This window comes from Montipora capricornis, chromosome 4 (genome assembly GCF_036669925.1).
Source record: "Montipora capricornis isolate CH-2021 chromosome 4, ASM3666992v2, whole genome shotgun sequence".
In the NCBI taxonomy this organism is placed as follows: domain Eukaryota; kingdom Metazoa; phylum Cnidaria; class Anthozoa; order Scleractinia; family Acroporidae; genus Montipora; species Montipora capricornis.
The window spans coordinates 34528435-34540753 of NC_090886.1; the positions used below are offsets into that span (position 1 = coordinate 34528435).

Genomic DNA, 12319 nt, shown 5'->3' on the forward strand with positions numbered 1-12319 from the left:
AAAAGGAAGATTTGAAAGGACATATGTCCTGTGAATAAAGAAAAATTATTTCCAGCACTGCTAGTTCTCCAGAAGATGCTTTTGTCTTTACGCCCCAAGTCTGGGGCTAAGGCTAAGCAGTGTTTCCACCTGCAGAGTTTGAATACCATCACCTCGCATGTTGTTCTGATCACATCAAGTCAAGAATTATTATTATTATTATTTCCTAATTAGCCAATAAATATACAAATCTCTATACAAGTTTCATAAACTTTGGTCCTGTTCTTTCCTCTTCCTGTGTTACTCATGCTTAAGGTTTGCAAAAATAAAATTTAAAATTTAAAATTGACTTTGAGAAATCTTCTGTAGTATATCCTTAAAATTGAGAATCTTATCAATTCCATTTTCACACAGGTTACGAAAATAATTTAGCTAACAAAGTTTGGTAGCTAAAACTGAAAACATCTAGTGATGGTTTTGTTTTCCCATAATAGTGTCTTTGCATTTCTTTAGTAATTCATTCAGTTGTTTTCTCATTGAATAGTTCTCATAGATCTCATTTTAATCATCCTATCGTCTGGTATCACTCTCACTTTATGTCCTTGTCGTCTTTCTCGCAACTTGAAGCAAAGCTGTTGATATTTATTATTTATTTATTTATCATTATTATTACTATTCTCATTACTATTATTATTGTTATAGAGCCACATGCATGCTTAATGTCCATATCCTCAGGACACTCAGCACATGAATTCTTCCCCATGGAACCCTGAAGATTCCAAAAGAATACAAAATCCACGGATCAGACAATTACAGAAAATTATAAACATACCTTGATTTTTGGGCGATCAAAAAGCAGAAGACAACTGGAAAATAAAAAACCCTTGATATTAAAAGTCAGGGCAACAAATATTGAAGATTTCTTTGAAATGTCTGTTAGCCTATTAAAGATACAACTTTAAGATTTTTGTGGTTTACCGAATTCAACGCAAGCAAGTACCAAGCATCACCTTAAGATAAATATTTGTAGCCAGGAAAAATAGCCCCTATAATAATGCCCATAGAAATAACATTGTTTTTTTTTCTCAAACCCGCTTTAAAACATTGGAAAATAACATACAACCTTGCTTTTAGTTATAGAAAGGCACAAGGTTTAATGCCGAAAAGAACATCGGAAAAATTTCGGCAAGACCAGTGACTTACAAAGTGCAGGAGTTTTGTAGTTTGTCGAATGTATGCCACCTAATGCTATAAATGAGCAATGGAAGCATAATACCCACAGGGATCAACCTAAGAAACAAGAAAAACAGAACATATATAGGTTGGTTTGAAATTTTTGGTATTTCTAGTTGAGACATGCAGTGGTTTCAATGAGTAACAGCAGCCAATAAAATAAAAAAAAGCATTGGCTACTTTACTCAGAGAAATTGAAGTGATTATAAAGACAAAAGAGAGAAGAGATCCTCACCCTTAACCCATTGACTCCCAGGGGTTCCCCATTGACGAGTAAAATTGTCTGGCGATAGACAGAGTAAAATACTCTGGCGATAGACAGAGTAAAATACTCTGGCGTTAGACAGAGTAAAATACTAAGTCTGACCGGTTTCGGCTGGTTTGGACGACAAAGGGTTAACCCATTGACTCCCAGGGGTTCCCCATTGACAAGTTAAATCGTCTGGCGTTAGACAGAGTAAAATACTAAGTCTGACCGGTTTCGGCCGGAACCTGTGAATTTCTTTTCTCATGGTAATCATGGCTAGCGGTATTGCTAGTGGACACGTACGCACGACAAAGTTGTCCAATAATTAACTAAAAATAATGATAATAATAAGAATAATCAATAAGTCCAACTTGGCGGCTGTTTACAGTGTACATCGTTGATATTGGACATCCATGTTATTAAATGGTCAACTGACACCTGTCAAAACAAGGTATCAGCTGACCAGTATCACTTGACCATATCGTGGCCTCAAGTTTAGAGCTCATTGAGGTCAGCTGTTTTTTGTTTTTTTTACTGCTTTTCGATTGGATTGCAGGCACAAGCCAGGTTAGCTTATCTTATTTCTGGTCCCTGCAAGGGCTCTGGGTCCAAATGGGCCCAAACAAACAAAAAGTGTCACAAAAAAAATGTGTTACTTCCGATTTTCTCCAAATTTGCTGTTTTAAATAAAATATTAAACCAATTAATCATCTACCAAGTTTTAGCCTAGATACTTAAAGAAATTGGCGCCCTTGATTCATTTGAGCAATTACATAATCGCTTTTTATGAACTGTTTTTCCAGGAAAAACCTCTGCTAAAGGATGGGAAATATATCGTAGAAACAATTTCAAGCAATTTTAGCACAGCAGCTAGAAAATAACATAAATTGAGGTTAGTGATGAACATAAACATTGGAGTAGCAGCCATTATTTTGAGCATGTTTTTTAAATGCTGCGTTCTACTTTGTGACCATCTTTTTCGCGTTCAAACTCGAGCTAGATCATCAAATCAAACCAATGAAAATTCATCATTGGGGCTTAAAAAATCGAAAGGTTTGGTCAAAAACGGCTTTGAACATCTGTTCACATTTTTTGCCTACAGGAAGACCAAAGCGTAATTAATTATGCAAAACACAATTGCCTTATTTTGTTTGTCGTTATAGAGAAATGCTCTTTTTGCTGCCAGGATCCTTAACCTTTGGTTAAAGGAGTTCCAGGGACTCCCAAAAATAGATTTGGAGGGAAAACGGTCCGTCTTTAGGTGTTCTGATTACAAGAAGTTATCCCGGCTTGAGCCTGCTATCCAGTTGAAAACCAGTACCTGGTATAAAGCGGTCAACTTAACAAAAAAACAGCTGACCTTGATGAGCTCTAAACTTGAGCCCGCAATATGGTCACATGGTACTGGTCAGTGGATGCCTTGTTTTGACAGGTGTCTAATATGTCTAATATCAAAGATGTATGCTGTAAACAGCCGCCACGTTGGTGGTATTGATTATCATTATTACGAGGAAAATTTTGCAAACACGCGATCCCCAGAGGTTGTCTTGACAAACCCTAACCTCCACTATGACAGGTGAGCGTACGTATGTTGACATCATAACCAAGATTTCTTGCATCGATAGAGCTACCAAAAAATCTTACCCATGGTGCTCTACTGGCGTACTTTGCATGCCTTAGCTCCGCTATAAATTCTGAATGTTTGGATACTTGGAAATCTTGCCTCCAGCCAACAGGCTCAATCACATTTTATAATTAAAGTATTATTATTATGTAGTGGTTCAAATTTTTTCTTCAGTTGACTGTGCAAAAAGTTTTCAAACCAGTTCAATTTTGATTTTTCTTTGTCTAATAGCATTCATTATCATAATCCGAAACAAAGGGTAACAATTTATTGAACTGGTTTGCATTACCGTACATGTATATACATTGTACAGTACATGTATTTCAGTGATAACTGAGATTTTAGTAGTGAGCCAATCAAAATTCTGGAAAAGCATAATTTGGATAATGGTCTTTTTTTTCTCAATATCTTTCCCTGCCTCATTCACATTTTGACTTACCAACAAACAGCATAGCCAATTCTGGATATCCAGAGGTATGACCTGGTTGTAACATGAACCTGCAGGAGTGGATAAAAATTTCATGGGAATATTAAGCTTTGTTTAAAGGCAGCTAGGTTGCTGGATAAATATACACACAACATTTTACTTAAGGTGATTTATTGTTATTATAATATGCAATAGAGAACACTAAATTTAATTAGTTTTTTGAATTGTTCAGCTCATAGGAGTAACAAAATGGGCTGGTACTTACAGAAGAAAATTCTAAATTGTTGATACTGTGAGTTTTTTCACACAGTCTAAGAAATGCATTTAAAGCATAGTTGGTTGTCAAAAAGAAAGAGGCTATATGGGCAATCTGAAAAAAATAAAGAAACCAGTTGACATAATTCAGATGATTGACTATTGTCGTAAGAAGAACACAAATAAAACTAAAATGAACCACTCAAACCATTTAGTTTTATTATTAGAATAATAATATAGGCTTATAATGGTAATATTAATATAACAGATATTCATTTAATAATACCATTTACTACTAAAATATATATTAATCAACTTTCTTAGTTTTCAGAGCTAAAAAAAGGACAATAGTTAAATTTAGTATAAACACACAGCTAATAATATAAAATCATGCGCTCTCATTGGCTCGCTATCTCGGATTATCAGCCGATAATTACCTCGACGGACAAAATGGCTGCCAGTAGATGTTTTGCCACTGTAAGTGAAGATGATTTCGCGTTGAAATGTTTTTTTTTTCTCTTTTTTGAAATAATCACCAGCCTCAGTGATTATCAGTGAATATTCACCTCGACTTCATCTCGGTGAATATTCACCGATGATCACTTCGCCTTCGGCAAATAATTGTTATATAGTTCACAGCTTTGGAAGGGTCTTAAAGACCTACATGTACCACACAAGTCTCCCATCACTAACTGGTCTTAGTCATATCCAGATCTAGTAATTTAGAGGAGGGCCACAAGGCTGCAGCGCCTAATGGTCACCCAGTCGTCTGGGCGCCTTACTTGTGAGCGCGGGCGACCAAATTTCTGAACGAGTAGCCCGAACGGGCACCTAACTTATCACAAGATGATTCATCCTCACTTTCTTGTAAATTTGACTCCAGCTGGAGATTAAACGACGAAAAAAGCCATATGGTTGGAGAGAATGGCAGCTATGCAAATTCCACTAATAAACGACTCTTCAGAGCGAGTTTCAATTGAATGTCGTAAAACCAAAACCAATTGAAAGTAATAATTATTACAGTAACTGGAAAATTGCTACGTCCACATCTTTCCTCTGTTTTTATTTTACGCACACAAAGGCAGTTAAATTCGCGTGTGTTAACTTGCGGAAAGCTACGCAACAATTAAGGATTATTACTTTGGCCAATCAAAAAGCATGGAGACAATCTAGTATTAATCAATAAAAACTTGAAGTAATTACATATAGCCAACACAAAGGGCAGGAAACTATGCATGTGTGAGGCATGATTGGTTTTGGTTTCACTTCTGATTGGTTGAAAAAAAGGGCACGAGAACTTTGAACCAATCACAGAGTGAAGTAATGCAAGACCAAAGCACTTCGCTAATTACTTTCGACACCAAATTGAAAACCGCTCTAACTTGTAAACATGGCCAATATTGCTAAGGGCTTTTGTTGCATTACCTCCTGGTAGCGAATGGAGACTGGGTCGCAATGTGATTCCCAAATGTGGAAAATTGCTATGTCCACATCTTAATTCCTCTGTTTTTATTTTACGCATGCAAAGGCAGTTAAATTTGCGCGTGTTAACTTGTCTTGCAGAAAGCTACGCAACAATTAAGGAAACATGTTCATTCCATCAGCTCTCAAGAGACTTACTAATAAAACGTGGTGCAATATTATTTGTAATGTGATTTCTTAACCGTGAATTAAATGCTGAAAGAAAATATTACTTGTTTTGATGATATCTGCACAACCATACATACAAAAATTATAATGTGCTGCATGAGCAAATTTCGAATCCTTTTTCCCACGTTAATTGCTGAAGGTTTACTTACTTTGTTTTTTTCCTGGTGACAGCAATGGAGCTCTCACAACAGGTAAGCAATACTTTCTGCTTCTCGTGTCCTCATTCAGAACTCAAGTAACGTAGGATATTACGTAATTAATCAATTCAGAGATACAATTAATTAAACATGCATTTCTGTGATGCGATGCTGTATCTCCCATTGATTGCTGCAGGTTCTTCCCTAACCCCAATACTTGGATCTTTATGCACTTAAGACGTGTGAGTGAAAAATTAACAAAAGAACAAACCACAATTAATTATTTTCAAGAATAATTGTGACTACTACCGCCCTTGAACTTGAAGATAAACAGAGTATAATTAAATTGGAAAAATGTGCGTTTGCTTTGTTTAACTTCGTTAAGTGCAACTATTACTTGTAACATTTACTGTCATATTAGGTACACACCAGTTTTTGGTAAGTCATCTGTGGCATGTTTACATCTTTTGTATTTATCTAGATTATAACTAAGGCAGGCCACTTGGGGGGCAGGGTTAATTAATTAATTCTGGGCTCTTGAAAAATTAATTACTCGGGCTGCTCTCTGATATTGTTTCAGAGTACATCCATGTGTGACTGACAAATTCAAGACTTCTTTCAATAATTACCTCACCAACCACATCCAAATAAAAGCAATTTGAATGCTCCCTATGGAACCAAAAGAGAGCTCCAGCAAGCCACAAAGAGGCCAGCATAAAGTCTGCCAGGGCAAGATGGAACAAGGGACAAACCTGTGGTAAATCATTGGAAAAAAATCAACTTTACTAAACATGCTATGTTATTTTATTAATCAAAATAAATAACGTCCATCTCCAACTGCATGTATTATTATTATTATTAAACATGCTGTTATTTTATTAATTAAAATAAATAAATTATGTCCATCTCCAACTACATGTATTATTATTATTATTATTATAATAATAATTACTATTAAATACTTTGACTTGACTGTATAATTGGAAAATGCATAAAATATAAATTATGAATGTGCACAGCAGTGTCGCTGAGCTTCCGTTTTACACAGAGATGAATTCTGTTGAAAGATTAAAAATAAAAGGAACCAAAAAGCACTCAATTATAAAATTAAATATCTTTTATATTCTTACTGGAGTTTTGTGGCGAGGTTACTTCAATTGACAAAAAAATAGACAAAATACATCCCCTTCGCTTATTTTAGCTGCCACTGTGTTTTTAACCACAACAAAACTAAGATAAACCATTACCACAAAATGAGACCAGATTTTGATTCCCACATTTTTGTAATTTAGGAATCCAATGGCTGCCGTATGCACACATGAATGGCATATTTCAAGTAATAGACACCTCTTACTAACCGAGTTTGAGGTCCATACTGTAAGTTACGAACTGAATTTTTTTCTCCTTTGATTTATGGCACAAGCATGAAGCGCATAGGCCATAAATCTCGAAAAACGAACTTAGGCCCCCGTCCACGCGCATCCCGACATTTTTGAATCTGCAACTTTTTCTTTCCGGATAGTCACCTTCTGTCCACAAGTATCCCACAAATTCGCTGGTGAATCTGGAACTTTTTGAATATGCTCTCCAAAGAGGATATTTTTTAATTTGGAAAGAAAAAGTTGTGGATTAATACCCGGATATACATGTGTGGATGGCACCTTACCTTCTTGACTTTTTGAAAAACATTGCTTGCAAGATTCAAACACTTTTACAAGTTTATTTAACATTAACAACATAAAAAACTTGCAAGAAAATGTTACATCAACATTTCAAAGTTAGAGAGCTGTACTGTAGAATACAGCCTGCTAAATTAGCCAATCATAGCGCACATTGTTTAAATTAAAACAATATTATTAAATTAGTTCTCAATTGAGACTTGTTAGCTATTTAATACATAATATCCAATGCAGGGTCAAAGAATACGTAAAATAGTTATCATAGTTATTTTGGAAGTGAAAAGTTGATTGATGACCACAAAATGAATCAGACATGAATTGTGCTCTAGATTGACATATTCTTTTAATCCGAAGGAATGACTTAATTACCTCTGGACTTCTCACAGTCTTCTTAAAAATTGCATAAATCAGCACTGAACTTGACCCTAGAATACTATTGCAAGAGTAATGAAAAGATTTTTAACAAAAAAAAAAGTCCAGTCTCTTTTTACTGAAGAGATAAAATTTCATAAATTTAATTCAATACACTGTACATGCAAATCAGGCAAATTACTACAGTACTACACTATTTTCAAGACATATTAGAACTGATCAGTTTTCCAAATCAAGAGATAGTTTAAATTACTCTGGCTCATAATGACAGTCACAGAAAAATGAAATACATTCAAGACAACTGCTGGAAAATGAATATGAGCTAGGGAATCATGCACACTTGGTTTTTATAAAATAAGACTTTTCCCTCTAATAGCCCGATTTACATGTAGATATTATTGAAATTCAGTCTTTGGCGAAAGGCATGCATATCCTTGAGGCTCCAGGAATAAACTCAGGTAAACCCCTTTATTCCATGAAGCCAGAAAATCATGTTTACCTTTTAGTTTAAATTAAATATGTATCAAAATTGGGTGAGTTTGAGTTGTGTGCAACATTTTTAAACCAATCACTGCATAACAATAATTGTTATGCAGTGATTGTGATATTATGATATTTGCCAAATCAATGGAAAAAAGGAGCAGAAAAGGGATTTATTTATAAGAACTTGAGTTTGTAGTCCAGGGCTCAGTTGTTCAAAAGCCGCGATTACCGGTAATGCTAATCCCAGATTAAAAATTACCCAAGGGGTTTATTTTTCTACTTCCAAATGAACTTGTTCCACGCTGATATTCAGCAAAACCTTACATTAGAAGAAGTCAATCTTGAAAAACAAAGAAAGGCAAAGGAAACTTTCACCAAAAATTATTTGAAAACATGAAACAAAAGTTAACGCTAATCCTGGGCCCAGAGTTAATAACTAAGTGTGTCAAAATAGGCCAGCAGCTCATGACATTTCACTAGCTACTAACAGTAATAATAATAATAATAATAATAATAATAATAATAATAATACTGAGGACAACAGTGACTCCAAATGACATCAGCATCCATCGCGTTTTTAAATACCAGAGGCTTTAGTTGACAGAAGTTGCAAGGGTGCCAATCAAACATAATGGCATCTTTCTTTAGAAGTGTTTTTTTGGGAGCTCTTGAGAAGTAATACTTCCTCTCTTCAAAGGATTTTAAAAAATTGTGCATAAATTTTGAAAAGTTGTGATTCCCTAACTTTTTGCCATAATTATTTAATAAATTACATAATTTACAGGGCATTTTATAAAATACCTCAAGATATTATCTCCTAGTATAACCTTTTTTATGAATTTTCTGTAGGAGAGTCCCAGACCTTCCATCATGAATGGTAGGAGGTGTTTACAACCAGTTACTTTATTATTACTATTATTATTATTATTACAATAAATTATTTATAAATAAGCCTTTTAAGGAGGCATGGACAGTACCTTAAGGATGATGTCAAAACATGAATAATGGCAATGATGGTTTTTTTCTATAATAAGAAATCAAAGATAAGAACAATTAATTATTATAATTTAATAATATTAATGACCACAATTGATAAAGTTGTTTATCATGGTGGCCTGAAAATGAATAGTAATTATTCGCATTGATATACCTGTATAGTTATTAATTCATGTCAATATTTATTCGATATTTTCAATCAACAAATTATAGTTATTATTATACATTGAACTCACTATCTCTTTTCTGATTGGCCGAAAGCGTAACAGTGAATTTTCGAAATCAGCACCTGTGACGTCATAACTGCAGATTATACAGTTATCATGTCAAGCTCACTCAAGGTCACGGGTTATCATGTCATTTATGGTCGCAGTGCATGATTTCTAAGGGTAATCATGTCAAGTTCGCACGCTTTCTGTTGCTTGCGGTCAGTGAAGAAGCCAAAAAATGACTTCCAGGTTTGTTTTCTTCAGTTACTTACTTACTGCTATTTACTTTCTCATCAAGCTTTTTTTCAATTTTTCACATATTGTCTAATGCTTAAAATTTTTTGTCAATCGAATTATGTGCCGCTGATTTGTATATGTTTACTTGTTGACAAATAAATAATTATTACCAGTTCCACTCAATGTCGTGACCATTTTTTTTTGTACAATGAATAATAAAACAATAATATTATTAGATTCAGTTTTTGTGATATCTAGAATAATCAATGCTGATTTTTCTGGATATCACAAAAACCTCATCCAATAATTGTTTATTATTTGTTGATTATCAGGGTTCTCTATAGAAGTTTCAATTGATAGCCGTTGCCGTACGTACCATTTTCAGCCATAACACTGCAAGTGATTGATACACTGATCTGGTGATCAAGCTGGTTTTAAATCAGTGACACTTACCAGTGACAACGGTGTTATGGGTCGAATTGAGAACTACGATTATAAAATAATATCTCTTTCATGGAGTCTGAAATCAACCCCCTTCAATCTGACAGGTCCTTTATTCCTGTGGAAATTCTAAGTTGGCCAATATTCTTTCCTAAACAAATTTCAGCCTCTTAAAGTTTTCTCCCTAAAAGATTCCAGTAGGTGACTTAAGTTAACAATTAGACCCGTAGCCCTTGCAGGCTACGGGTCAATAGCCCACAAGGCAAAGCCGAATGGGCTATTGACCCGTGGCCCTTGAGGGCGAAGGGTCCAATTGTTTTAGTATCACCCAACTAGTTGGACAAAAAAGACAATAATAAAGTTAGCAAATGCAAGTTAAAGAAATAGTTAATTGGGAATTAAACGAAAGAAAGCGTCACGCTTTTTGCTACTCCAGGACTATTAGTAGCGTAGCCAATGATAATGCAGGATATGCAAATAAGTCCACTAGTTGGGTGATACTAATAGTAGATAGTCTACATTCGTGAAACAACAGAATTGTTCATTAAAAAAACCTCCTAAAAATTAATTAGCAGACCATGTGTCATTCCATTCAATTTTTCACATTTGACAACCCACTAAGGATGGCAAAAAAGCATACGTGCCAACTCTCCCGGATTATCCGGGAGTCTCCCGGATATGGAACGAATCTCCCGGCATCCTGTACGGGTCATTAAATCTCCCAGATCTATAAAAACGACTTCGAACCTTTCACAGACGTTTCTCCATTCTAGACTCAAATTGCATCCCCAAGTTTAAAAAAAATCGATGTTTTCAGACTCGTTTCATTGTTTCTTAATGTATTTCTTCATCTCTGAGTTTCAAACACACATTGATAGAATAAGTACCCTGTTTCCCGCAAATTCACAATGGCGGCAGAATATTCTTGTATTCTGAAGGAGCTGCTAGGGGATGAGTGGGTGCGTTTAGGAGGGGAGGGGAGAGGAGGGGGGAGGAGGGAAGGGGGAGTGGATAGGTTGATCGAGGGGGGAGGGGTGGGGAGACCAGATGGAAAAAATCTCCAGATTTTAGATCTCCATAGGTTGGCACCTCTGAAAAAGGCATGCAGATATTTCAACTCTTTGCTAACAAAATATCAACTCTTCAGAATTTATGTACCAAGGAGGCTGACTTGAAAAAGGCGAACTACGATTTAATGTCTACCATCGTGAGGTTGGGGGGTTGAGTATAGAAAAAGGTGGAACAAAAACATTGCCATGTCACATGATAATAAACTAACTTTCTTATGGGAAAAAATCTAGCTGTGTATTGAGCAAAAATCAAGAAACACGAAGACTAATAAAGCAATTAGGCATTAATCAGTGACCGTTTTTCCAAATTTGTATTAAATTTAAGCAATTAAAAAACACCACGATACTAATTATGCTAACTAAGTAGTTTTTAATATAAAGGCCTTTTCTCAAATTTGTCTTTCATATACCGGATCCGAAATAATTAATGTCCATAAAACAAAAGAACGAAGCCAATAAGTTTACAACAAACACCTAATCAGAAATTTCTCAAAACAATGGTTCTTCTGTCTCGCGCCATTTCAGTCCGGTATGTAAAAACTTAATTTGGGAATGGATTAAAAACTTTGTTAGGAAAGAGCTTCTTGATTCAGATCAATACCTTTTGGTGGCTGTCGTCAGTGAAGAGGCATGTGATTGAAGAAATCACAAGAGGCATTGTCGAGTTTGTAGGGGACCCACCATCCATGTTTGAGGCGATTTGGTTGAACAAATTCCCACCAAACTATCGTACAGTCATCTGGAGATGACCATATGAAAGAGCCTGGTTAGGTTTGCTTCATATCCGATATTTTTTCAGTTTCATCTCGTTACGTATAAACGTCAACACAATAACCTTTCTCTATCTTCACATCAACATTTTCATATTTTGTTTCCCTATTTGTTAGTTACCAGTCTATCTCGCAAATCAATAGCATGGCGCGTGCTGTGTGCATGAACTCTACGAGGAATAAAAATAATCAACACTTTGTTGAAAATATCTTAAAATATCTTCGTTGCGATTTGTTAAAAGACAGACAAAAATGACGAAACTGAATGCTGAAAGACTTTCGGGGAAGCAATGTGTATCCAGGGTTCGATCATGTTATTTGAGTTTGTTTCCTCTGGGAGTCTCAGTGTTCCCTTCTCATCTGCAAACATCAAAATTTGATTAGATCCGTTCTGATTTGCCTGTGAGTAAGCGCCTGTTGAAGGAGAGATAACATGGCCAAGGCCAAGTTCTGAGAATGCAAAGAGTTCCTCCAACGCAATCTCCACCTGAGTTTCAAGAATAAACTATT

At 35.3% G+C, this 12319-nt stretch overlaps 1 protein-coding gene across 1 annotated transcript in view; it reads right to left on the minus strand.

The window, feature by feature from the left end:
• Positions 1–11917, minus strand: part of LOC138046002 (transmembrane protein 116-like) — a 26526-nt gene extending 14609 nt beyond the window's left edge. Inside the window, exons 1-8 of the mRNA XM_068892689.1 lie at positions 11641–11917; positions 9064–9110; positions 7601–7664; positions 6182–6304; positions 3776–3880; positions 3523–3581; positions 1183–1269; positions 812–845 (exon numbers count right to left, since the gene is read on the minus strand). Of these exons, the coding sequence (XP_068748790.1) occupies positions 812–845; positions 1183–1269; positions 3523–3581; positions 3776–3880; positions 6182–6304; positions 7601–7664; positions 9064–9110; positions 11641–11727 (606 nt within the window). The 5' untranslated portion in view covers positions 11728–11917. The remainder of the gene's footprint in view (positions 1–811; positions 846–1182; positions 1270–3522; positions 3582–3775; positions 3881–6181; positions 6305–7600; positions 7665–9063; positions 9111–11640) is intronic.
• Positions 11918–12319: the final 402 nt, after the last annotated feature.